We start from the raw sequence: 20,402 nt of genomic DNA, 5'->3' as shown, positions 1-20,402 counted from the left end.
CACTTCTTGAAACCCTGCGGTCAGCTGCTCCAAGCGTCTGGTGTCTTCATCCTTCTTTGCAGTGATGAGCCACTTCGTACGAAGACACCGTAGGTGCATGTCCCTCAGGATGGCCACTCGCTTCTTTGTGACATCACTAAAGGAGCACAACACCAACCGATTAGACTCTGCGGCCCAGTACACTTTACAGGCTCCTACTGCCTTCTGGAACCTCTCATGCACCTTCTCACTGGCACAGGCTTCTCTTAAGTCTTCCGGCACGTCTATCCGGCACTCGAAGACAGGTCTGCTTCCTTTACTTTCAAGGACACTAGACGGTTGCTGAGGTCTCTTACCTCCTTCCATATTCTTTACCAAAGGCTTCATCTTTTGAGTCCCACCCTCCTCGGGTTCAACCCCGGCCTCAGAGCTTTTGGGTTTCAGGCTCTTAGCTGAGTCATTCTTCTTCTCTGCGATCTTGGTCTTACCCACTAAGTCAGTCAGACTCTCAGCTCCTGATGAGACCTCGGGTCCAGACTTCACCTCCTCAGAGGCTCTTTTCACTTCTACAGCACCAGCTGTCTCTTGGGTCTTCACTGCATTACCGTCAACTTCCTTGCGGGTCTCTGCAGTGTCACCTTCAGTCTTTTTTCCTGCCAGGGTGTCACACGCTTCAGCGTGGTACTCTGTTCCTCTTAGAACTTTGGCACCATTTTGACCCTTCATCAACCCAACACTGGGTAATTTACCGGTCTGCTCACCATGACCTCTATGGATTTGTACTTCACCAACACTCTCCAGGATTCCTTGTCCTGTATTACCCTCTAGGATTTCACCTCCTACAGCGCTCTCATCCGACAGACCTTCTGCTTCATGCTTGGAATCTATAGGAGACACCACCATTACTGCTTTGGTTGGCTCATTTTTTGGCATGTCACCCTGCTGATGTCTGTCGTTACAATGTGTCAGTTCAGTTTCTGATTCCTTTTTCTTGTGTAGGACATCGCTGTCTGACTCCACCTTAGCAGTTGCTACTGGCAAAGTTTTTTTCTTTGACCAGGTACTTCACTTTCTCTGCACCCTCAGACGGTATACCTTGCACTACATTTCGGCGCTTATTACGTCTCCGGCGTCTGGAGGAGGTTTTACCCTTCTCAATTGTCTGTACCTCACTGCACTCTCTTGTCCTTTTATAAGAGTCAGTGTCCAATCTGGAGTCATCGTCACTCCCCCTGGCGTCCTGGACTATTATGTCCCCACTTAACCAGATATCTGCCTCCCTATCTGGAGCTACCCCGTTTTTAACGGTCACACCATTGGTTATTCCCTTAGTCCTTATGTCACTAAGTTGGGTCCGTCCATCATTTTCTTTGGTCACCCCTAACTTAGCACAGTCAATTTTAGGAGGTGCTATTTCATCCTTACCACACATATCTCCACAACAAGGACCCCTTTTCACCTCCCAATGTGGTGGGGTTTCCTTTGGGCTGTTCCGGCTCTTACACAAGCAACCGGATACGCCCCCCTGCTTCCACAAGTGCACAAATAATTTAGAGTCCCAACCTATAATAATTGGGTGCAGTAAATCTGAGACTACACCAACATCATGAGAACCACTGTCCCTGGCTGTCTTAATGACCACGCTGGATACCGGGTATTCTGTCTCATTATTGTGGGTGCACCCGACGTGGATCTTCCTTCCTGGAATCAAGTGGACATCAGAGGTGGCCCTCACCAGGGTCATCAAGCTCCTTGAGTCTACGACTCCTGTTACGGATTCCACTTCCACGGAACACAGACGTGGCTTCTCGTCGGATGGGTGGTCTATACTGCAAACCGGACACTTGTGGCATGAACACTGTTGTCCCTGGCTACAATCCATCGGTGCCACTACACCTTCGGATTTGGGATGCTCTGCCCCTTTTTGTGCCACCACCGGTTTCTAGGACCCCGCCCCCTTTTGGGTAACCACCCCTTTCCGGGTCTCCGCCCCCTTTTGGGCAACTACCCCTTTCTGGGCCCTTGTCCCCTCTTGGGTAACCACCCCTTTCTGGGACTCCGCCCCCTTTTGGGCGACCACTCCTTCATGGGACACCACCCCCCTTTTGGGGTTTCTGCGGCTTCCTTGCAGCGTCTGTAAACCCCAGTTCACACCGTTCCCTGATATCTCCCTGGGCACCCTGTGTCCATACTGGCCCCAGAAGGGAACGCTCAAACTGGTTCATTGCTGCCACATTACTGCGCACTGACAGCTCCTGCTGTCCACGCACCAGGACCTGGTACAGCTCCTCCATAACGTCCGTATGAACAATTCCCCCTTTTTGGCTTTCAGCCCCCACGGCTGTCGCTGGACCTCCTGGCACATACTGTTGGTACTGCTGGCTCTGCAGCAGGTGTTTCAGGAGCCCCTCCATGCTTTCCGGGTTGTACCGCCTGTACAACCATGATCTCCAGCCTGTGGTGTGTCACTGCTCACCAAGCAGGGCCCCGCAATCCCAGGTTGGCCTGGAACCTCCAGTCACTGGTCACTCGCCACTGCAGCACGGAACCCCGCAGACCCGCTGATTCACCACCAGCAGCTGGAGTGCGCTGTCCCTGTTCGTGGACCTGCCGATCCACTGCAAACCCCTGCAGCAGTATGCCGAAAAACTTCGTGGACCCGGCTGATCCACAGGTGCGGAAATCCAAACCTGTGCTCCTGGAAACGCTGCCCGCATTCTCCACCATATGTGATGTTGCACCTTGCAACCTGGGGGTACTCACTCAGCATGCGTGCTTCAGGTAGACACGGGAGGCACTTCCTTATCCTCAGGCTGCTTTAGTTAGACTTTATACAGCATACTGCCAGGACTGCATACAACAATGGCATTACAAACAGGAGACGGGCATATTCCCAAACACCAGGTCTCCAGGTTCAGTCCAGCACATAAGTCCCAGCCTAGCCTTAACAGCCAGCAGGCCTCCTCACCACCACATACAGGCAAGCCCGGCTACTTCCTCCACCACAGGAAATTCTGAGCAGGGCCATGGGTGTGTCCAGAGGCCTGACTTTTACCTCTCGGACCACACCCCGAGGTGGAGATATATATATATATTATATATAAAATGTGTACGTGTATATATGTATATATATATGTATATATATATATATATATATATATATATATATTTATATTATAAATTTTATTTATTTTTTTGTACTATGTTTTCATTTGTGGTGAAAAAAAATTCAGAAACTTGTAAAAAAAAACAAAACAAAACATTTTTGCTTCTGTTGCCATTTTCCAAGATCCGTAACTTTCTACTTTTTGGGGATCTAGGGCTGTGCATGGGCTTATTCTATGTGCCCTAAGATGTTGTTTTTACAGATAACATTTTGGGTAGATATAATGTTTTGATCGACTTCTATTGCATTTTATTGTAATGTTGCGGCGATCAAAAAAATGGAATTTCTGTTTTGATTTGTTTTTCTTGATACATTGTTTACCAATCAGAATATTTTATTTTATATTTTGATAGATCGGGCATTTCTGAACACTGCGATACCAAATATGTGTTTTGGGTTTTTTTTAATTGTTAATTTTTTTCTTTTATATAGGTATCAGCAAAGGAAGAAGCTGAACCCCACCAAGCTTACTTCATATACAGTTAACTTTGTCCTTCCTGAAGGAGAAGGAGGTTTTATTAGAGCCAAACTTGTCGTTAAAACACTAGAGAATTTTCTTGCTTCTGCTGATGAAGTAATTGAAAGAGACCATGTTCCTATATGGTCCAAAAATAATCGTGGAGAAAGAGAAATGGTGACTTTAATCCAACAACAGGTACTAACATTGATGACTAGTTACATCTAGAATGTGTAAACTTTACTAATAATTTGTGCGGGCAAATTGCATTTATTATGGTGGGGAGCTGGGAGGCAGTGGTATAAGTAGAGTCCCATGGGCCCTAGGGCAACATTTTTGCTGGCCGCCTCCTTCCCAAGACAATTGTGTGGGTGACTTTAGTATTGATGATCTATGTTACTCTGCTATAAAAAAAAATTATATATATATATATATATATTTATATATAAAAAAAATCAATAAATGTGAGAGAAAAACATGGCAATTAGATAATATTCTAAGTATTACTGTTCCTGATTAAAAATTATTAACCCCAAACTATTATTGAACAAAGCCCACTGTACCAAGATCAGTATGCCAGTAATATCACATAAAAGAAACAAATAGTGCCGCCACACCATAACTATATATTACTACCGCGTACTGTCCGAATATAACACCATGCTGCTGCTCAACAAAACTCACCATACCAGTAATACAAGGGAAGAATAGAAGATCACATATTGCAATCATATAGTGACTGACTAAGGCTGAGGCCACACTGGGATTACTGCGAGTGCTCGCATGACACTCGGCACATGCTCGCAGCACAGCGGGAGCTGAGTGTCATGCTAGTGTGGTCCGATCGTGCGATCAGACCACAGTTGCAGAGGGGAGGGCCATTGCTGCGGAGGAGAGGGAGAGATTTCTCTCCCTGCCTCCTCCGTTGCCGACTGATGCGGAGAATCTCGCTGCACTCACATGCAGACATATTTTCCATAACAGCACACTATTTCAGTATATAGGAAAAATCACAGTCTTCTATAATGCTCAGCTACAGGCTGGTCTTCACAAGAGCACTACCATAGCAGGCATAAGGGCCTTCAGCATTACTGGCAACCTATTTTTGGGTTGGGGAGGGTGTACTGAGCACATGGAGCGGCTCACCCACCAGACCACACACTGTCAGGGATTTACAGCAACATTTAAGGCGATAACTGCAGTGGACAGTGCTATTCTCTGCTGTTAGAGGCGGATGCTGGCTTTTAACACTGTATAATGAGGCTTTTCTCCTAAGCCCTGTGAACGTTGCTTACCGCAACCTGGGGGTTTTACTCGCTTGCAGCGATGCAGGGTAGCTTAGGCATACACAGGCAACACAGTCTCTCTCAAAAATGCAGCAGTTTATTAGTAACCAACATAAACTGCTCTTCCAAAACACAATGAAGCCTCTCCTGGCTTAAAGGAAAAGGTAAACAAAACATCTTCACATACCGTGGGCTTCAAGTCCATTTAAATGTCCATAGTGAAGGTATGGCTGTCTCCCCACGAGACACGGATTTCTGGTCAGTCTTTGTAGCGGACCGCCTGCTCAGGTTTGGACACTACAAGTGTCAGAGTGGAGCTCCCTCAGCCTCCACACACTCAGTTCCAGATGGTTGAAGGCAACCCACGCTTCCTTGGGCAGGTGCCTTCCAGAGGCTCCAACCTCTCTGAGAATAGCAGCCTCTTTACCTGCCTGAGGCTGCTCATCATACAGGGCTGCTCCACACACACACTCCCTGACAGTCTCCTAAATCAGCCTGGACACACCCACAGGTGGAGGTTTGTGTTTCCAGACCTGCACAGCATACTGGCATTGTTAAAGGGAACCTGACCCTTATATGCAGAACCAAGCCTTTGTGGAACTGCAAGTCCCATAGCAACTTCTTCACTTTAATATCGCAGGGACCTTCTCCATTGCGACACATAGCGACCATTTACCACATTGGTGGTCGCTACCTCACAGCCCATATCAAACATAGGTGACCTGACCTAGGATTTACCAGTACTTTTATAAAAATAGGAGAATTGAAGGCACTCGGGTTTGGTGTTTCCTTCCCTCCCTGCAAACCTTTCCATGTAACCTCCACCAAAAAATAAAGTTTTTTCCTGCACAGCATATACCGGTGAGTGCCTTCAATTCTATTTTTATATTGGACTAGCTGTACTACCCGGCTTCGCCCGGGTTAATAACTGCTGTTGACAAAATAGAATGTATTAACAAAAATGTATTCTGCACACAAAAAACACAAAACAAATAGATATAAATGTAATTATTAAATTGTTGCCTATATTAACCAATCAGAGCACAGATTAATTAACTGTAGCAAAATAGAAGCTAAGCTGTAATTGGTTGCTATTGGCAGCCTGATAAATCTCCAGGCAACAGAAACCTCTCCCCCCCCTGACAGTATATATTAGCTCACACATACACATAATAGACGGGTCATGTGACTGACAGCTGCCGTATTTCCTATATGGTACATTTGTTGTTCTTGTAGTTTGGCTGCTTATTAATCAGATTTTTATTTTTGAAGGAAAATACAAGACTTGTGTGTGTTTAGGGCGATTATGTGGCGAGGTTGGTGTATGTGTGGTGAGATGTGTGCTGAGGGTGGTATATGTGTTCAAGTACGTGGTAGTGTGTGGTGCATTTTTTGTGTGAGTTCATATCCCCTAGTGTGGTGAGTATCCCATGTTGGGGCCCCACCTTAGCAACTGTACAGTATATACTCTTTGGCGCCATCACTCTCATTCTTTAAGTCCTCCTTGTTCACATCTGGAGCTGTCAATTTGCCTCTAACATTTTTCGTTTCACATTTTCCCCATTATGTAGATAGGGGCAAAATTGATTGGTAAATTGGAACGCGCAAGGTTAAAATTTCGCCTCACAACATAGCACCCAGCGCTGCCTGGGATAGTAACTGTCTCTCTGTTTCTCTCCCATTCTCTGTCTGTCTCCCCCTCTGTATATATCTCTCTGTCTCTCTCTCTATCTCTTTGTCTGTCTCTTACCCTGTCTGTCTCTGTCTCTTTCTCCGTCTGTCTCAATTTCTTTCCCTGTTTGTCTATCTATCTCTTTCCCTGTCTGTCTATCTATCTCTGTCACTTTCCCTATCTGTCTCTTTCTCTCTCTTTCCCTGTCTGTCTCTTTCCCTCTTTTTCCCTGTCAGTCTGTCTCTTTGTGTCTGTCTCTTACCCTGTCTGTGTCTGCCTCTTTCCCTGTCTGTGTCTGTCTCTTTCCCTGGCTGCATTGTGACACGCCAACATTCCATATAAGGGCGTGGCTGCGCATTCTTCTGAAGTTCTGGCTGCACTGTGGCTCCCAGCTCCATTCACTTTAATGGAGGCAGGTTTTTTGGTGAATAACTGTAAAGAGCGGGGTTAAAATTTCCCCTCAGCCTATGACGCTCTCGGGGTCCAGAAGTGTGAGTGTGCAAATTTTTGTGGCTGTAGCTGCGACGGTGTGGATGCCAATCCTGGAGACACACACACACACACACTCAGCTTTATATATGAGATATGTCTTTGTTTCTGATTGAGCACCCCGGTAGCTTAAGGATTTGCCTGGAGTTTTTTGCAACCGGTATATGGCAGCACATAAGATTTTGTGCGAGCTGAAAAAAACGCTATTTAGTGAACAGTGCCCCAAGTTCCTCTAAGCCACTTGATTTACCAGTACTTTGATTGTTGCGACATGTCCTATTCCTGCTTGTTTTCAGACAAAGATAAAACTTAGACTACAAGTCCTAAAATGACTCATAGAGTACGCAGCTGACCAAGCTGTCTGCTTCTTTCTTCACGTATGAGCCACTTCTTGCCTTCTTCACTGCCTCTTAAGTTCTCATTGACTCTGGAAAAACCACTAAAATCTGTCTTAGTTAAGGCAACCTAGATTGCCAGGACAATGAGGTGAGGGGTGACATTTCCAATTATACTCTATGGAGAGAGGCAGAGGAAGTAAGAAGCATTCAGCGCAGTTCAGACAAGCAGACATGGGCTGATGAAGGCTGATGAAGGCTGATGGAGCTGCAGCTTCAAGCAATGTTTTAGCTCACTCCAGTGCTGGATTAATAGCCGTGCTGCTGGATAATGTCCTGCTGCTTATACCTGTGCGTGACATAGAAAGAACAGCAGGAATCCCTTATGTCTGTGTCTACTGTGACAACTAGTCTCTGCCCGCTTACTTTACAAAAGGGGAACACATGAAAAACGCAGAATATAAATGTATAATGGCCAGATACAATTATTCCTCCCTGTATACTCACATGACCACCTCTTCTAAAAAGATGCCTGAAATGACGGCTATGCTTAGATTAAAGACAATTTGTGTACACTAATATTTTCCAAATTAAGTTGTTAAAATGATTCTACAGCTGCACTTTATTGTTTATAAATTTATAGTTTGCTGTAAGAGAAGCGGACAAAATTTGGGGGAAAATGCAAAGTCTCGAAGAAACGCGTGAATTTGCTTACAAAATGACTCATGATGGTAAGTTTTTGTTTGTTTTCTTGCCTACAAGCTAACATTTTTCTGCATCTACCCTGTAGTTTTATAAAACATGTGGACATCATCACTTGGCAAATTTGTGTCTGACAAAAAGTTCCATCACTTTTATTTAATAAAGAGCCTTCACTAGAATACAACTGCTGGAGATTGTAGGTTATTTTACACCACGTATAAAACAGCTTAATTTTATATTTTGTATAGAATGTCCTTGTATGCTGGAAACCGATTGAAGTATTTTGTAAAATTCTGATCGTTGTAGCAAGCGGGAAGTCGGGAGATATAGGTTTGGATGTGGCCTTTTAATTCCTCATGCCACTCTTCTTTTTGTCATCCTACAGGGTATCTCAAGCTTTGGCAGCTCCGCAAGCCAGACCTCTCCTCTTATGATGCTATATTTATAGATGAGGCTCAAGACTGTACACCTTGTGAGTAGAATTCTATCTCTATAAACAGAATCAAATCAGTTGTGTTCCCAGATTAAAGACGCCACTGATTTGGACTTCTGACATTTGGTTATGACATACCAGAAGTGCATTTTTATGTCAACATTTCAAAATGTAATTCTTGGCAAAATTGACTTTATTTTTGTAGCTATTATGAAGGTTGTCCTCACCCAAAAATGTGGGAAAATATTTGTTGGGGATCCTCACCAGCAGATCTATACATTTCGTGGTGCTGTGAATGCTCTTTGTGAGGTGCCCCACACTCATGTCTTCTACCTCACACAGGTCAGTGTATTTACGTGCTCCTTTCTTTATGGGGTATTCCCATCTCCCCATTTAAATTTACCTCCTTACTGTTCTGTACCTCTGCGCTGTGATAACGCTGTACTTCGTTGCATGTTCTGTCGGTAACGCAGCTCTTTGTAAGGGGGGTGAATAAGTAGGGAGAAAGGAAACTCTTGGTCATTTCAACTACAACAAATACCAGTATGATTGCAGTGACTGATGTTTCTCCTTAGCCTACGTTCACACATCACTGTGTCACGATCCGTGATCTACCGGCCATCTGTGAGTCTCCAACCCTAACTTAATAGCCTCATAGGCATAATGAAGCTTTCCAGTTCAAGTCAGTAAACCTGCATCCAGTTAATTCATCACAGACCCTACTCTAATAGTGATACAAGGATGTGTGAATTCAGCCTTAGGCTACCTGCGCACGCTAAAGTTTTTTCTGCATACAAACTACAAAAAACTACCTCATCAGTGAGAGCCTGGAAAAAAACACTTGTAATGTAGGTGTGTTTTTTGTGGGGTTTTTTTCTGTGCGTTTTTTGTTGCGCGTTTGTTGTATTTTTTAAAGGAGAAACAAAATATGATAGGATAATGGATAGATAGCTAGAATAGATGATAGAAAAAGAATAGCTACATGGATAGATAATAACAAATAGATTAAATAATAAAGAACAGAATACATAATAAGAAATAACAGAATAGCTTTATAGAGGGATAGTCAGCTTGGCTAGCTGTTTTTTTTTAAAAAATTTTTCGGGTAATAAAAATGACGTGGGGTGCCCCCTTTTTCATATCTAGCACAGGAACAGCAACAGCTGCGGGCTGCAACCCTCAGCTGTCTGTTATACCTTGGATGGTTATGAAAAATAGAGGGGATCCCACGCTTTTATTTTTTTATTAATTATTTGATTTATTTAAAAAAAAAAAAAAATTTTATATGGGGTCAGCCTCATTTTTCTAATACCAGCTGAGGTGCAGCAGACAGCTGGGGGCTGATAATATTAGGTTGGAAATGGCCATCATTATTTAGCCCTTTCCAGCCTAACAATAGCAGCCCACAGCTGCCAGACAAGTGGCGCATCCATAAGATGCGCCAATTCTGACGCTGGACGCAGCTCTTCCCGATTGCCCTGGTGCAGTGGCAATCTTGGTAATAAGGGGTTAATGGCAGCCCATAGCTGCCACTAAGCCTTAGGTTAGTGATGTCAGGCATCTATGAGACACCCCACATCACAAACAGACAAAAAAATCCTTTATTTGAAATAAAATAAAAAGTCCCCTCTTTCACCACTTTATTAACCCCCAAATACCCCTCCAGGTCTGAAGTAATCCACACGAGGTCCCACGGCGATTCAGCTTTGCTACATCCATGTCCTGTCACAGCGAGCAGTCATAGAGTATGACTGTCAGCTGTGAGTGCAGACAGCGCTACTGCAGTTAGAATGAACTGGGGGTGAAACCATGACGTCACAGCTATGTGTCCCTCAGTACGGCGGGTGTCACAGCAGTGACGTCACGGGTTCACAGCTGTGAGGTTCAGGCCACTACTGAAGTGTACTGTAGTGTACTGTACGATGTAGACATGCCCATTGGCGGCTGTGATTGATTGCAGTCAGACAGCTGTCACTCAGCATGACTGCAACCAATCACAGATGGGGGGAGGAGTGAATATGTATGAGCCTAACGAGCGATTCTGGAAGAAGGTGAGAGGCCGCGGCAGCAGTGTGACAGCCGGTGGTCAGTGAGTATGTAGTGCTTGGAGAGAGAGAGCGAGAGAGAGAGACATGGACACCGACATGCCAAAATCACTCCAGCTTTGATTTTGTCATTCTGGAACTAAGTTGGTGAGCTGCGTTTTTCTTACAAAAGCGCGGGTAAAATGCATGCAAAATGCACCAATTTGATAGCATACGTTTCTTCCTTGCATTTTTATGCCTTCATTGATTTCAATGGGTGACAAAAATGCAAGAAAGAACATTCTGCTTCTTTTTTATCACAAACTTTTGTCAAGGAAAGTGCTGACAAATAAACTGCATCATACGCACAGCAAATCTGACTTCTCATGGACTTTGCTGGGAAGTCAAAAGTGAGAAAGTTCTGACAACAAATCTGCATCAAAAAACATAACAAAAAAGTGCAGCATGCACATGTAGCCTTACACTTCTCACAATGCACTTTTTGCCCTGCCAGGTGCACTGCTCCTGGTCACAGTCATAAGAGAATTAAGGCCCCCATACACATTAAACTATGGTCGACCTGAATAAGCTGATACCATTCTGCCGATACTTTGTGTATAAAGGTGGTGTCACACACAGCGACGACGACAACGACATCGCTGCTACGTCACCATTTTCTGTGACGGAGCAGCTGTGTGTGACATCCAGCAATGATCTGGCCCCTGCTGTGAGGTCGCCGGTCGTTGCTGAATGTCCAGCTTCGTTTTTTGGTCGTCGCTCTCCCGCTGTGATGCACACATCGCTGTGTGTGACAGCGAGAGAGCGACGTAATGAAGCGAGGAAGGAGCAGGAGCCGGCGTCTGGCAGCCTGCGGTAAGCTGTAACCAGGGTAAACATCGGGTAACCAAGGGAAGACCTTTCCCTGGTTACCCGATATTTACCTTCGTTACCAGCGTCCGCTGCTCACGTTGCCAGTGCCAGCTCCCTGCTCTCTGCACATGTAGCTGCAGTACACATCGGGTAACTAACCCGATGTGTACTGTAGCTAGGAGAGCAGGGAGCCAGCGCTAAGCAGTGTGCGCGGCTCCCTGCTCTCTGCACATGTACCTGCAGTACACATCGGGTAATTAACCCGATGTGTACTGTAGCTAGGAGTGCAGGGAGCCAGCGCTAAGCAGTGTGTGCGGCTCCCTGCTCTCTGCACATGTAGCACAGCGACGCGTGTCGTTATGATCGCTGCTGCGTCTGCTGTGTTTGACAGCTAAGCAGCGATCTTAACAGCGACTTACAAGGTCGCTGTTGCGTCAAAAAAATGGTGACGTAACAGCGACGTCGTTGTCACTGTCGCTATGTGTGAACCCAGCTTAAGGGGTGCTTCACACACAGCGAGATCGCTGCTGAGTCACGGTTTTTGTGACGCAGCAGTGACCTCATTAGCGATCTCGCTGTGTGTGACACTGAGCAGCGATCTGGCCCCTGCTGTGAGATCGCTGCTCGTTACACACAGCCCTGGTTCGTTTTTTTTATTGTTGCTCTCCCGCTGTGACGCACAGATCGCTGTGTGTGACAGCGAGAGAGCGACGAAATGAAGCGAGCAGGAGCAGGAGCTGGCATCTAGCAGCTGCGGTAAGCTGTAACCAGTGTAAACATCGGGTAACCAAGGTGGTTACCCGATATTTACCTTCGTTACCAGCCTCCGCCGCTCTCACGCTGCCTGTGCTGCCGGCTCCTGCTCTCTGCACATGTAGCTGCAGTACACATCGGGTTAATTAACCCAATGTGTACTGTAGCTAGGAGAGCAGGGAGCCAGTGCTAAGTAGTGTGCGCTGCTCTCTGCACATGTAGCTGCAGTACACATCGGGTAATTAACCCGATGTGTACGATGTGTACTATAGCTAGGAGAGCAGGGAGCCAACGCTAAGCAGTGTGCGCGGCTCCCTGCTCTCTACACATGTAGCGACGTTATGATCGCTGCTGCGTTGCTGTGTTTGACAGCTAAGCAGCAATCATAACAGCGACATACAAGGTCGCTGTTGCGTCACAGAAAATGGTGACGTAACAGCGACGTCGCTGTCGCTATGTGTGAACCCAGCTTTAGGCCCTGCATGGATTGTCCTGGAAGATAAGGATCCATTTGTCCACATTCAGACTGGTGATTCTTTTGTTCTTAAGAGATAATCCGCTACCATGCTTGTCTTTGACAGCTATCACATAGATCACACATGAGATCGTATGGGATAGCAGAATAAGATGTCTGCCAGATAAATTGTGCAAAGCATCATTCAGCCAACAGCTTTCTAAGGTGTATGGGGCGCCTGAGACAAGTAACTGCTGGCTACATGTCACACCACTGCTGACAGTCAATAGTTATTTATTAGTGATGTGTAAGCACTACTATGCTCAGGTGCTCTGTACACGTAACAAGCAATTGGATTCTCCGGAAGATTTCCCAGAAAAATGCTAGAGATCTTCATTGTCCTCCGTTATACTCGGATGCTCGAGTCATGCCCATCCAAGCATTCAACTGCTTTTACGAGTACCAAGCTTAGTAATTCTTTCTTATTGCCATTTTTTTATCCCTGATGGCTGATAACAGAGAGGAAAATGTATTCTTCACAAGCCTCAATATAGATACTAAAAGAGGAAATGTGCTTACTTACAAGTCAGTGCATTATAGAGCGAGTAGGATTGGTCTCCTGTAGTAGTCTTCGTAGCCAGGTGTTGAGAGCAAGTGGGGTGGTTAGGATGGCTCTCTGGCTACAGAACATGCCCGGGAGCAGCTTTATGTTTTTATGTTTGTTTTTTGTGTTGTAGTGATGAGGGTCTTACTAGGCTGAAAGCTGAATAGGATGAATCTTTGTTTTACATTTTCGATCAGAATTCTGGATATTTATTGCAATTTGTATTTTAGAGTTTCCGGTTTGGTGCAGAAATAGCTTACATTGGTGCTACCATACTCGATGCTTGTAAGAAGATTCGACACAAAGCTTTAGTTGGCGGAAATCAAGAAGGTGAGATGTTTTATACTTCATCAGTATTTCAGTGCTTTTCAAACCACACTACTGCTTCTTTATTATAATATATACCGTATATAATGTATGTATGCATGTCTGTGTGTGTGTGTGTGTATATATGTATATATATATATATATATATATATATATATATATATATAATATATATATAAAAATAAATATTATTATGCAGCTCAAAAAATTAAAGGGAACACTTAACCAGCAGAATATAACTCCAAGTTAATCAGACTTCTGTGAGATCAAACTATCCACTTAGGAAGTAACACTGATTGACGATCAATTTCACATGCTGTTGTGTAAATGGAATAGACATCAGATGGAAATTATTGGCAAGTATCAAGACACACTCCATAAAGGAGTGTTTCTGCTCTGCAGGTGGGGACCACAGACCACATCTCAGTACAATGCTTTCTGGCTGATGTTTTGGTCACTTTTGAATGTTGGTTGTGCTTTCACACTCGTGGTAGCATGAGACGGACTCTACAACCCACACAAGTGGCACAGGTAGTGCAGCTCATCCAGGATGGCACATCAATGCGAGCTGTGGCAAGAAGGTTAGCGGTGTTTGTCAGCGTAGTGTCCGGAGGATGGAGGCGCTACCCGGAGACAAGCCAGTACACCAGGAGACGTGGAGGGGGCCATAGGAGGGCAACAACCCAGCCGCAGATCCGCTACCTCCGCCTTTGTGCAAAGAGAAACAGGAGGAGCACTGCCAGAGCCCTTCAAAATGACCTCCAGCAGGCCACAAATGTGCATGTGTCTGCACAAACCGTTAGAAACCGACTCCATGAGGATGGCATGAGGGCCTGACGTCCACAGATGGGGTTGTGCTTACTGCCCAACACCGTGCAGGACGCTTGGCATTTGCCACAGAACACCAAGATTGGCAAATTCGTCACTGGCGCCCTGTGCTTTTCACAGATGAAAGCAGGTTCGAACTGAACACATGTGACAGAGTCTGGAGATGCCGTGGAGAGCGATCTGCTGCCTGCAACATCCTTCAGCATGACCAGTTTGGCAGTGGGTCAGTAATGGTGTGGGGTGGCATTCCTTTTTTAGGGCCGCACAGCCCTCCATGTGCTTGCCAGAGGTAGCCTTACTGCCATTTGGTACAGAGATGAGATCCTCAGACCCCTCGTGAGACCATATGCTGGTGCGGTTGGCCCCGGGTTCCTCCTAATGCAGGACAATGCCAGATCTCATGTGGCTGTAGTATGTCAGCAGTTCCTGCAAGATGAAGGCATTGAAGTTATGGATTGGCCTGCCTGTTCCCCAGATCTGAATCCAATTGAGCACATCTGGGACATCATGTCTCGCTCCATCCACCAACGTCATGTTGCACCATAGACTTTCCAGGAGTTGGCGGATGCTTTAGTCCAGGTCTGGAAGGAGATCCCTCAGGAGACCATCCACAATATCATCAGGAGCATGCCCAGGCATTGTAGGATGGTCTTACAGGCACGTGGATGCCACACACATTACTTAGCCTCATTTTGACTTGTTTCCACTTTAATTTTATGTGTCTTCAAATCCAGGCGTCAATTGGTTAAAACATATTGATTTCCATTAATGATATTTGTGTGATTTTGTTGCACATTCAACTTTGTACAGAACAAAGCATTCAATGAGAATATTTAATTCATTCAGATCTAGGATGTGTTATTTGAGTGTTCCCTTTAATTTTTTGAGCAGTGTATTTATTTGATGACATCTATAGTAAACTTTTATACGCGTTTACTATAGACGTATACATTTTTTTGTGTACAGTTTTTGACAGCATAGAAGGGATGTCTGCCACTTTTTTATTGATGACTAAGCCTTAGGATGGCATCGGTGGGAGTCTAAGGGTGGAAACACATCCATGCGAGTAAAATCGGTCCGACTGGGCTGAAAAAAACTCGGCTGATTTTAGTTCATGTTAGGTCCGAGTGCAACGCAAGTGCGATGCTTTTTCTGAATAAATTAATGATTTTACTAGCGTGTGTAATGCATGTGTAATGCGTGTGCAATGCGTATTTTTTACTATGTCATCTGCCATTCAGCTCTGCTACATGGCCGCTGACAGCAGACACAGACAGCCATGTAGCAGAGCTGAATGGCAGATGACAGCAGACACAGACAGAGCCCCACGATCAGAATGAACTCGGGTGAACTTCACCCGACTTCATTGTCATGCTGCGGCTCTGTCTGTGTCGCGTCCTGATTAGCGGTCACCAGTGAAGGACTCACCGGTGACCGCTAATCCCCGGAGTGACTGAAGTTAGCAGCCCTCTCTCATGCTCACCGATCCCCGATCTCCGGTGCGGCGCTGCACGGCATTCACACTGCTGCGGCGGCTTTTACTATTTTGAAAAAGCCGGCTGCTCATTAAACAATCTCGTATTCCCTGCTTTCCCCGCCCACAGGCGCCTATGATTGGTTGCAGTGAGACACGCCCCCACGCAGAGTGACAGGTGTCTCACTGCACCCAATCACAGCAGCCGGTGGGCGGGTCTATACTGTGCAGTGAAATAAATAATTAAATAATTAAAAAAAACGGCGTGCGGTCCCCCCCCAATTTTAATACCAGCCAGATAAAGCCATACGGCTGAAGGCTGGTATTCTCAGGATGGGGAGCTCCACGTTATGGGGAGCCCCCCAGCCTAACAATATCAGTCAGCAGCCGCCCAGAATTGCCGCATATATTATATGCGACAGTTCTGGGACTGTACCCGGCTCTTCCCGATTTGCCCTGGTGCGTTGGCAAATCGGGGTAATAAGGAGTTAATGGCAGCCCATAGCTGCCACTAAATCCTAGATTAATCATTGGGTGCAGTGAGACACCTGTCACTCAGCGTGGGGGGCGTGTCTCACTGCAACCAATCATAGGCGCCTGTGGGCGGGGAAAGCAGGGAATACGAGATTGTTTAATGAGCGGCCGGCTTTTTCAAAATAGTAAAAGTCGCCGCAGTAGTGTGAATGCCGTGCAGCGCCGCGCCGGAGATCGGGGATCGGTGTGTATGAGAGAGGAGGGGAAAATGACCGACAGACTGTGAGAGAGGGACAGCGATAGTGACGGACCGACAGAGAGAGAATAGAGACCGAGAGGGAGAGACCGACTGACAGAGAATACTGATTGACAGACATTGTGAGACATCACTCGTTTCCAGTGTTTTAGGAAACATGTGAGAAATGTATTTAGAAAATCGCATGTCACTAGGATGGTGTGAATGCCGTCCCGTGACATCCGATTATTTACACGCTCCCATAGACTTGCATTGGAGAGACTCGCAGTAGAAACTCGCAAAAAAGCAGCATGCTGCGATTTTTTTCTCAGTCCGATTTGCACTGAGAAAAAAATCGCAAATGCGAGCTGAATCATTGACTAACATGTGTCCAATTCCAATGTGAGATTTTCTCGCATTGCTCTACTGCGAGAAACTCACAAGTGAGAAGCCGCCCGAACACCTGAAGCCCCAGCAGCAGCCATGTAAACACTGTGCAGAGCAGATCACTACAGCTCTGTATAATGTGCAGTGACCACTGTGGGTACTGCAGAAGAGATCCTATTGAAGTGAATTCAGTCACTACACAGTGTACAGAGCTAGAGTGTTTTGCTCCATACAATATGATAACAGATGATTGCTGTGGCTGATAAGTGTCAGTTCCTCATCATTCCTATCCTACAGATAGTTCATTAGTATAAAAGTTTTGGGCAACCCTTTCATGTATTCAAAAAACACTTCTGAATTCTGTGAAATAATAATTTTGTTATTGCTGATTTTGTTTTAGATGTTTCCAAATTATATCAACAGAGGTTACTCCTGATTGTTGGTGTGCTGACTTTAATTATGTGTACCTGATTGATGAATAGACACAATGTGACAGCATCTACTCCACCTTTGTTATACAGTATGTATACAGGACGGCAGGGTGGCTCAGTGGTTAGCACAGCGGTCCAGCAATTCTGGGTTCAAATCCCACCATGGACACCATCTGCAAAGGAGATTGTATGTTCTCCCCGTGTTTGCGTGGGTTTTCTCCGGTTTCCTCCCACACTCCAAAAACATACTCACAGGGAACCTAGATTGTGAGCCCCAATGGGGACAGTGTTGCCATTGTATGTAAAGAGCTGTGTAAATAACAGCGCTATATAAATGAATAAATATAATATTATTATTACTATGGATGCCGTCAAGGAGTCCCTCTTGGCTTATCGGGGTGATACTAAAATTATATTAACTTGTAAATATTAGAAGTCATGAGCTGGATTTTAGGGCACTGATGAGTGGGTGCAGAATCATCAGATGACGTGTTCAGTTATTGCTTATTAGCTGCAATGTATTTCTTAAAATGCATAAATGCCCCCATAATCTATAGACTAATGTTGGCTGAAACCTCCACGTTCAGCTAATCCATGTTATGTAAATAAAAGCTTATAACCTGACTTTAAATTCATCCATTGGTTTCATAAATTACTCTTTTGAAAGCTGAAACCCTCCCAGATTTGGTTGAGGTTATGAAAATAAAGTTGCTGCAAAGCTGAAATATTGATCATTTAATGAACACAGAAAGGTCAGATTTTGACAAGACAAAAGTTTTGTCGCCCACACAAAGTAATGTGAAATTCAAACAATTAATTAACTTCTAATACAAAGATATGTTGCATAACATTGGTGAATGAAGTTGTGGTGCTATCAGAGCCATATTTAATATTTTGTGTGACTTCCATGAGCTTGAAGGACTGCATCCATGCGGTTCAACAATGATTCACAGAATTTATTGATGAAGTCATCAGGAATTGCAAAGAATGCAGTCTTACATGCCTCCCAGAGTTCATCTAGATGCTTTGGTTTTGTCTTCCAAGCTTCCTCTTTCATCCTACTTCAAACATGCTGAATGATGTTCATGTCTGGTGAGTGGTGTGGCCAGTCCTTGAGCACCTTGATCTTCTTTGCCAGGAGGAACTTTGTTGTAGAGATGGATGTATGAGAAGGAGCACCATCCTGCTGCAGAATTTTACCCCTTTTATGATTGGGAATGTAAGAGGTAGCTAATACTTCTTGATATTTTAGGCTATTGATATTGCCTTCCACCTTGCAAATGTTTCGCACACCCCCATACTAAAATGTAACCCCAGACCATGATCTTTCCACCACCAAACTTAACTGTTTTCTGGATCCATACTTGCTCCAGTAGGTCTCCTGCAGTATTTGTTGCGGCTGTGGTGTAATTCAACTGAAGATTCATCAGAGAAATCCACCTTCTGCCACTTTTCCAGTGTCCATATGTTTAGCAGGCTGTGGGACTTGGCAAATGCCACAAGGTTTTTTAATTGCCTTTTGTTTAGTGCTGGCTTCTGGGCACTGATTCAACCATGGAGGCCATTTCCAGACAGAATCCTACAAACTGTTCTAGTTGACACAGGGACTTGAGGTGACGAGGCCTTTTGGAGCTCTGCTTGCTGTGGAAGAGTGGCTGGATTTGGATTTTCTAACCAACAAGCGTTCCTCCTGAGCAGTTGTCTTGCAGGGTCTGCTGGACCTGGGTTTGTCAAAAACCTCTCCAGTCTCTTCAAATATTTTTTTAACCCCTTCCCGACCATGGACGGAAAGATCCGTCATGGTGCCCTGGGCCTTAAAGACCAAGGACGGATCTTTCCATCATGGCAGAATCGCGGCACCGGAGCCTCCGGTGATTGCAATCGGGTAACACAAACCGCAGATTCGGGGAGGAGGGGACCTGTACCTGACCTCAGGAGGGGTGGTGCCTCCTCCCCGGATCTACGGAGGCTGTGATTGGCTGACGAACGCCGCTCAACCAATCACAGCTACTGTAATGTTCCAGCCATTTAAAGTGACTGAAACATTGAAATCCAGCGCTGGCCATTGGCTGGAGCTGGGTGACCTCACTGGATCACCCTCCCCCAGCTCCAGTAGCTCTGATTGGAGAGATCGGCCTTGTGACCGATCTCTCCAATCACAGTGGACCTGTTGCTGGTGACCGCCCCATCAGCTTGTCGGCCCTGCAGCACAGTGAATGTATGCAGTGCAATGGCAGGGTCAACGACAAGATCCGGTCCCATGCTGTTATGGAAATGTACAGGTAATTGATGGGGTACCCCAGCGGCCTGGTGCCAGGCTGGAAACTCCCTACATGGCTCTAAAGCGAGAGTTGCTCTATCGGGTTGATACAATCCGGGGTGAAATAGTGGAAAAGTTGGTGGTCCCTCAGCCGTACCGCCGTCAGACGTTAGAATTGGCTCATAACCACCTAATGAGTGGGCACCTAGGTGAAGAGAAAACGCGGGAACGCATGTTTCAGCGGTTTTACTGGCCAGGGGTCGGCGCAGAAATTAAGAGGTTCTGTGAGTCCTGCCCAGTTTGTCAGTTGACCGCACCAACGCACCGTTTCCGTAGTCCTCTGATACCTTTACCCATTATAGAGGTGCCTTTTGAGTGGATTGCTATGGATCTGATCGGACCCATTGTAAAATCAGCCCGTGGTCACCAGCACATCCTGGTAGTGATGGATTACGCGACACGTTATCCGGAGGCCATTCCACTACGTCACACCTCGGCGAGGCTTATTGCTCGGGAGTTGTTTGCTATGTTCTGTCGCGTGGGGTTACCCAAAGAAATCCTGACCGATCAGGGCACTCCCTTTATGTCTAAAATTACAAAGGAACTGTGCAAACTCCTCCAGATCAAGCAGGTACGCACGTCGGTGTACCATCCCCAGACTGATGGTCTAGTGGAACGTTTTAATAAAACTCTAAAGGCTATGTTGAAAAAGGTGGTCTCCAAAGAGGGGAAAGATTGGGACATGTTATTGCCCTATTTAAT

The 20,402-nt window shown here is 45.6% G+C and overlaps 1 protein-coding gene across 2 annotated transcripts in view; it reads left to right on the top strand.

The window, feature by feature from the left end:
• The window catches only part of FBH1 (F-box DNA helicase 1), a 134,628-nt gene that overhangs the window by 92,339 nt on the left and 21,887 nt on the right, over positions 1–20,402 (top strand). For both annotated transcript variants that reach the window (XM_075345329.1, XM_075345330.1), the window contains exons 10-14: positions 3,578–3,800; positions 8,028–8,115; positions 8,472–8,558; positions 8,725–8,861; positions 13,455–13,554. In XM_075345329.1, coding sequence (XP_075201444.1) covers positions 3,578–3,800; positions 8,028–8,115; positions 8,472–8,558; positions 8,725–8,861; positions 13,455–13,554 — 635 coding nt within the window. The remainder of the gene's footprint in view (positions 1–3,577; positions 3,801–8,027; positions 8,116–8,471; positions 8,559–8,724; positions 8,862–13,454; positions 13,555–20,402) is intronic.

This window comes from Anomaloglossus baeobatrachus, chromosome 4 (assembly GCF_048569485.1).
Source record: "Anomaloglossus baeobatrachus isolate aAnoBae1 chromosome 4, aAnoBae1.hap1, whole genome shotgun sequence".
Classification (NCBI taxonomy): domain Eukaryota; kingdom Metazoa; phylum Chordata; class Amphibia; order Anura; family Aromobatidae; genus Anomaloglossus; species Anomaloglossus baeobatrachus.
The sequence above is the reverse complement of the archived record's forward strand: the minus strand, read 5'-3'. Positions and strand labels throughout refer to the sequence as shown.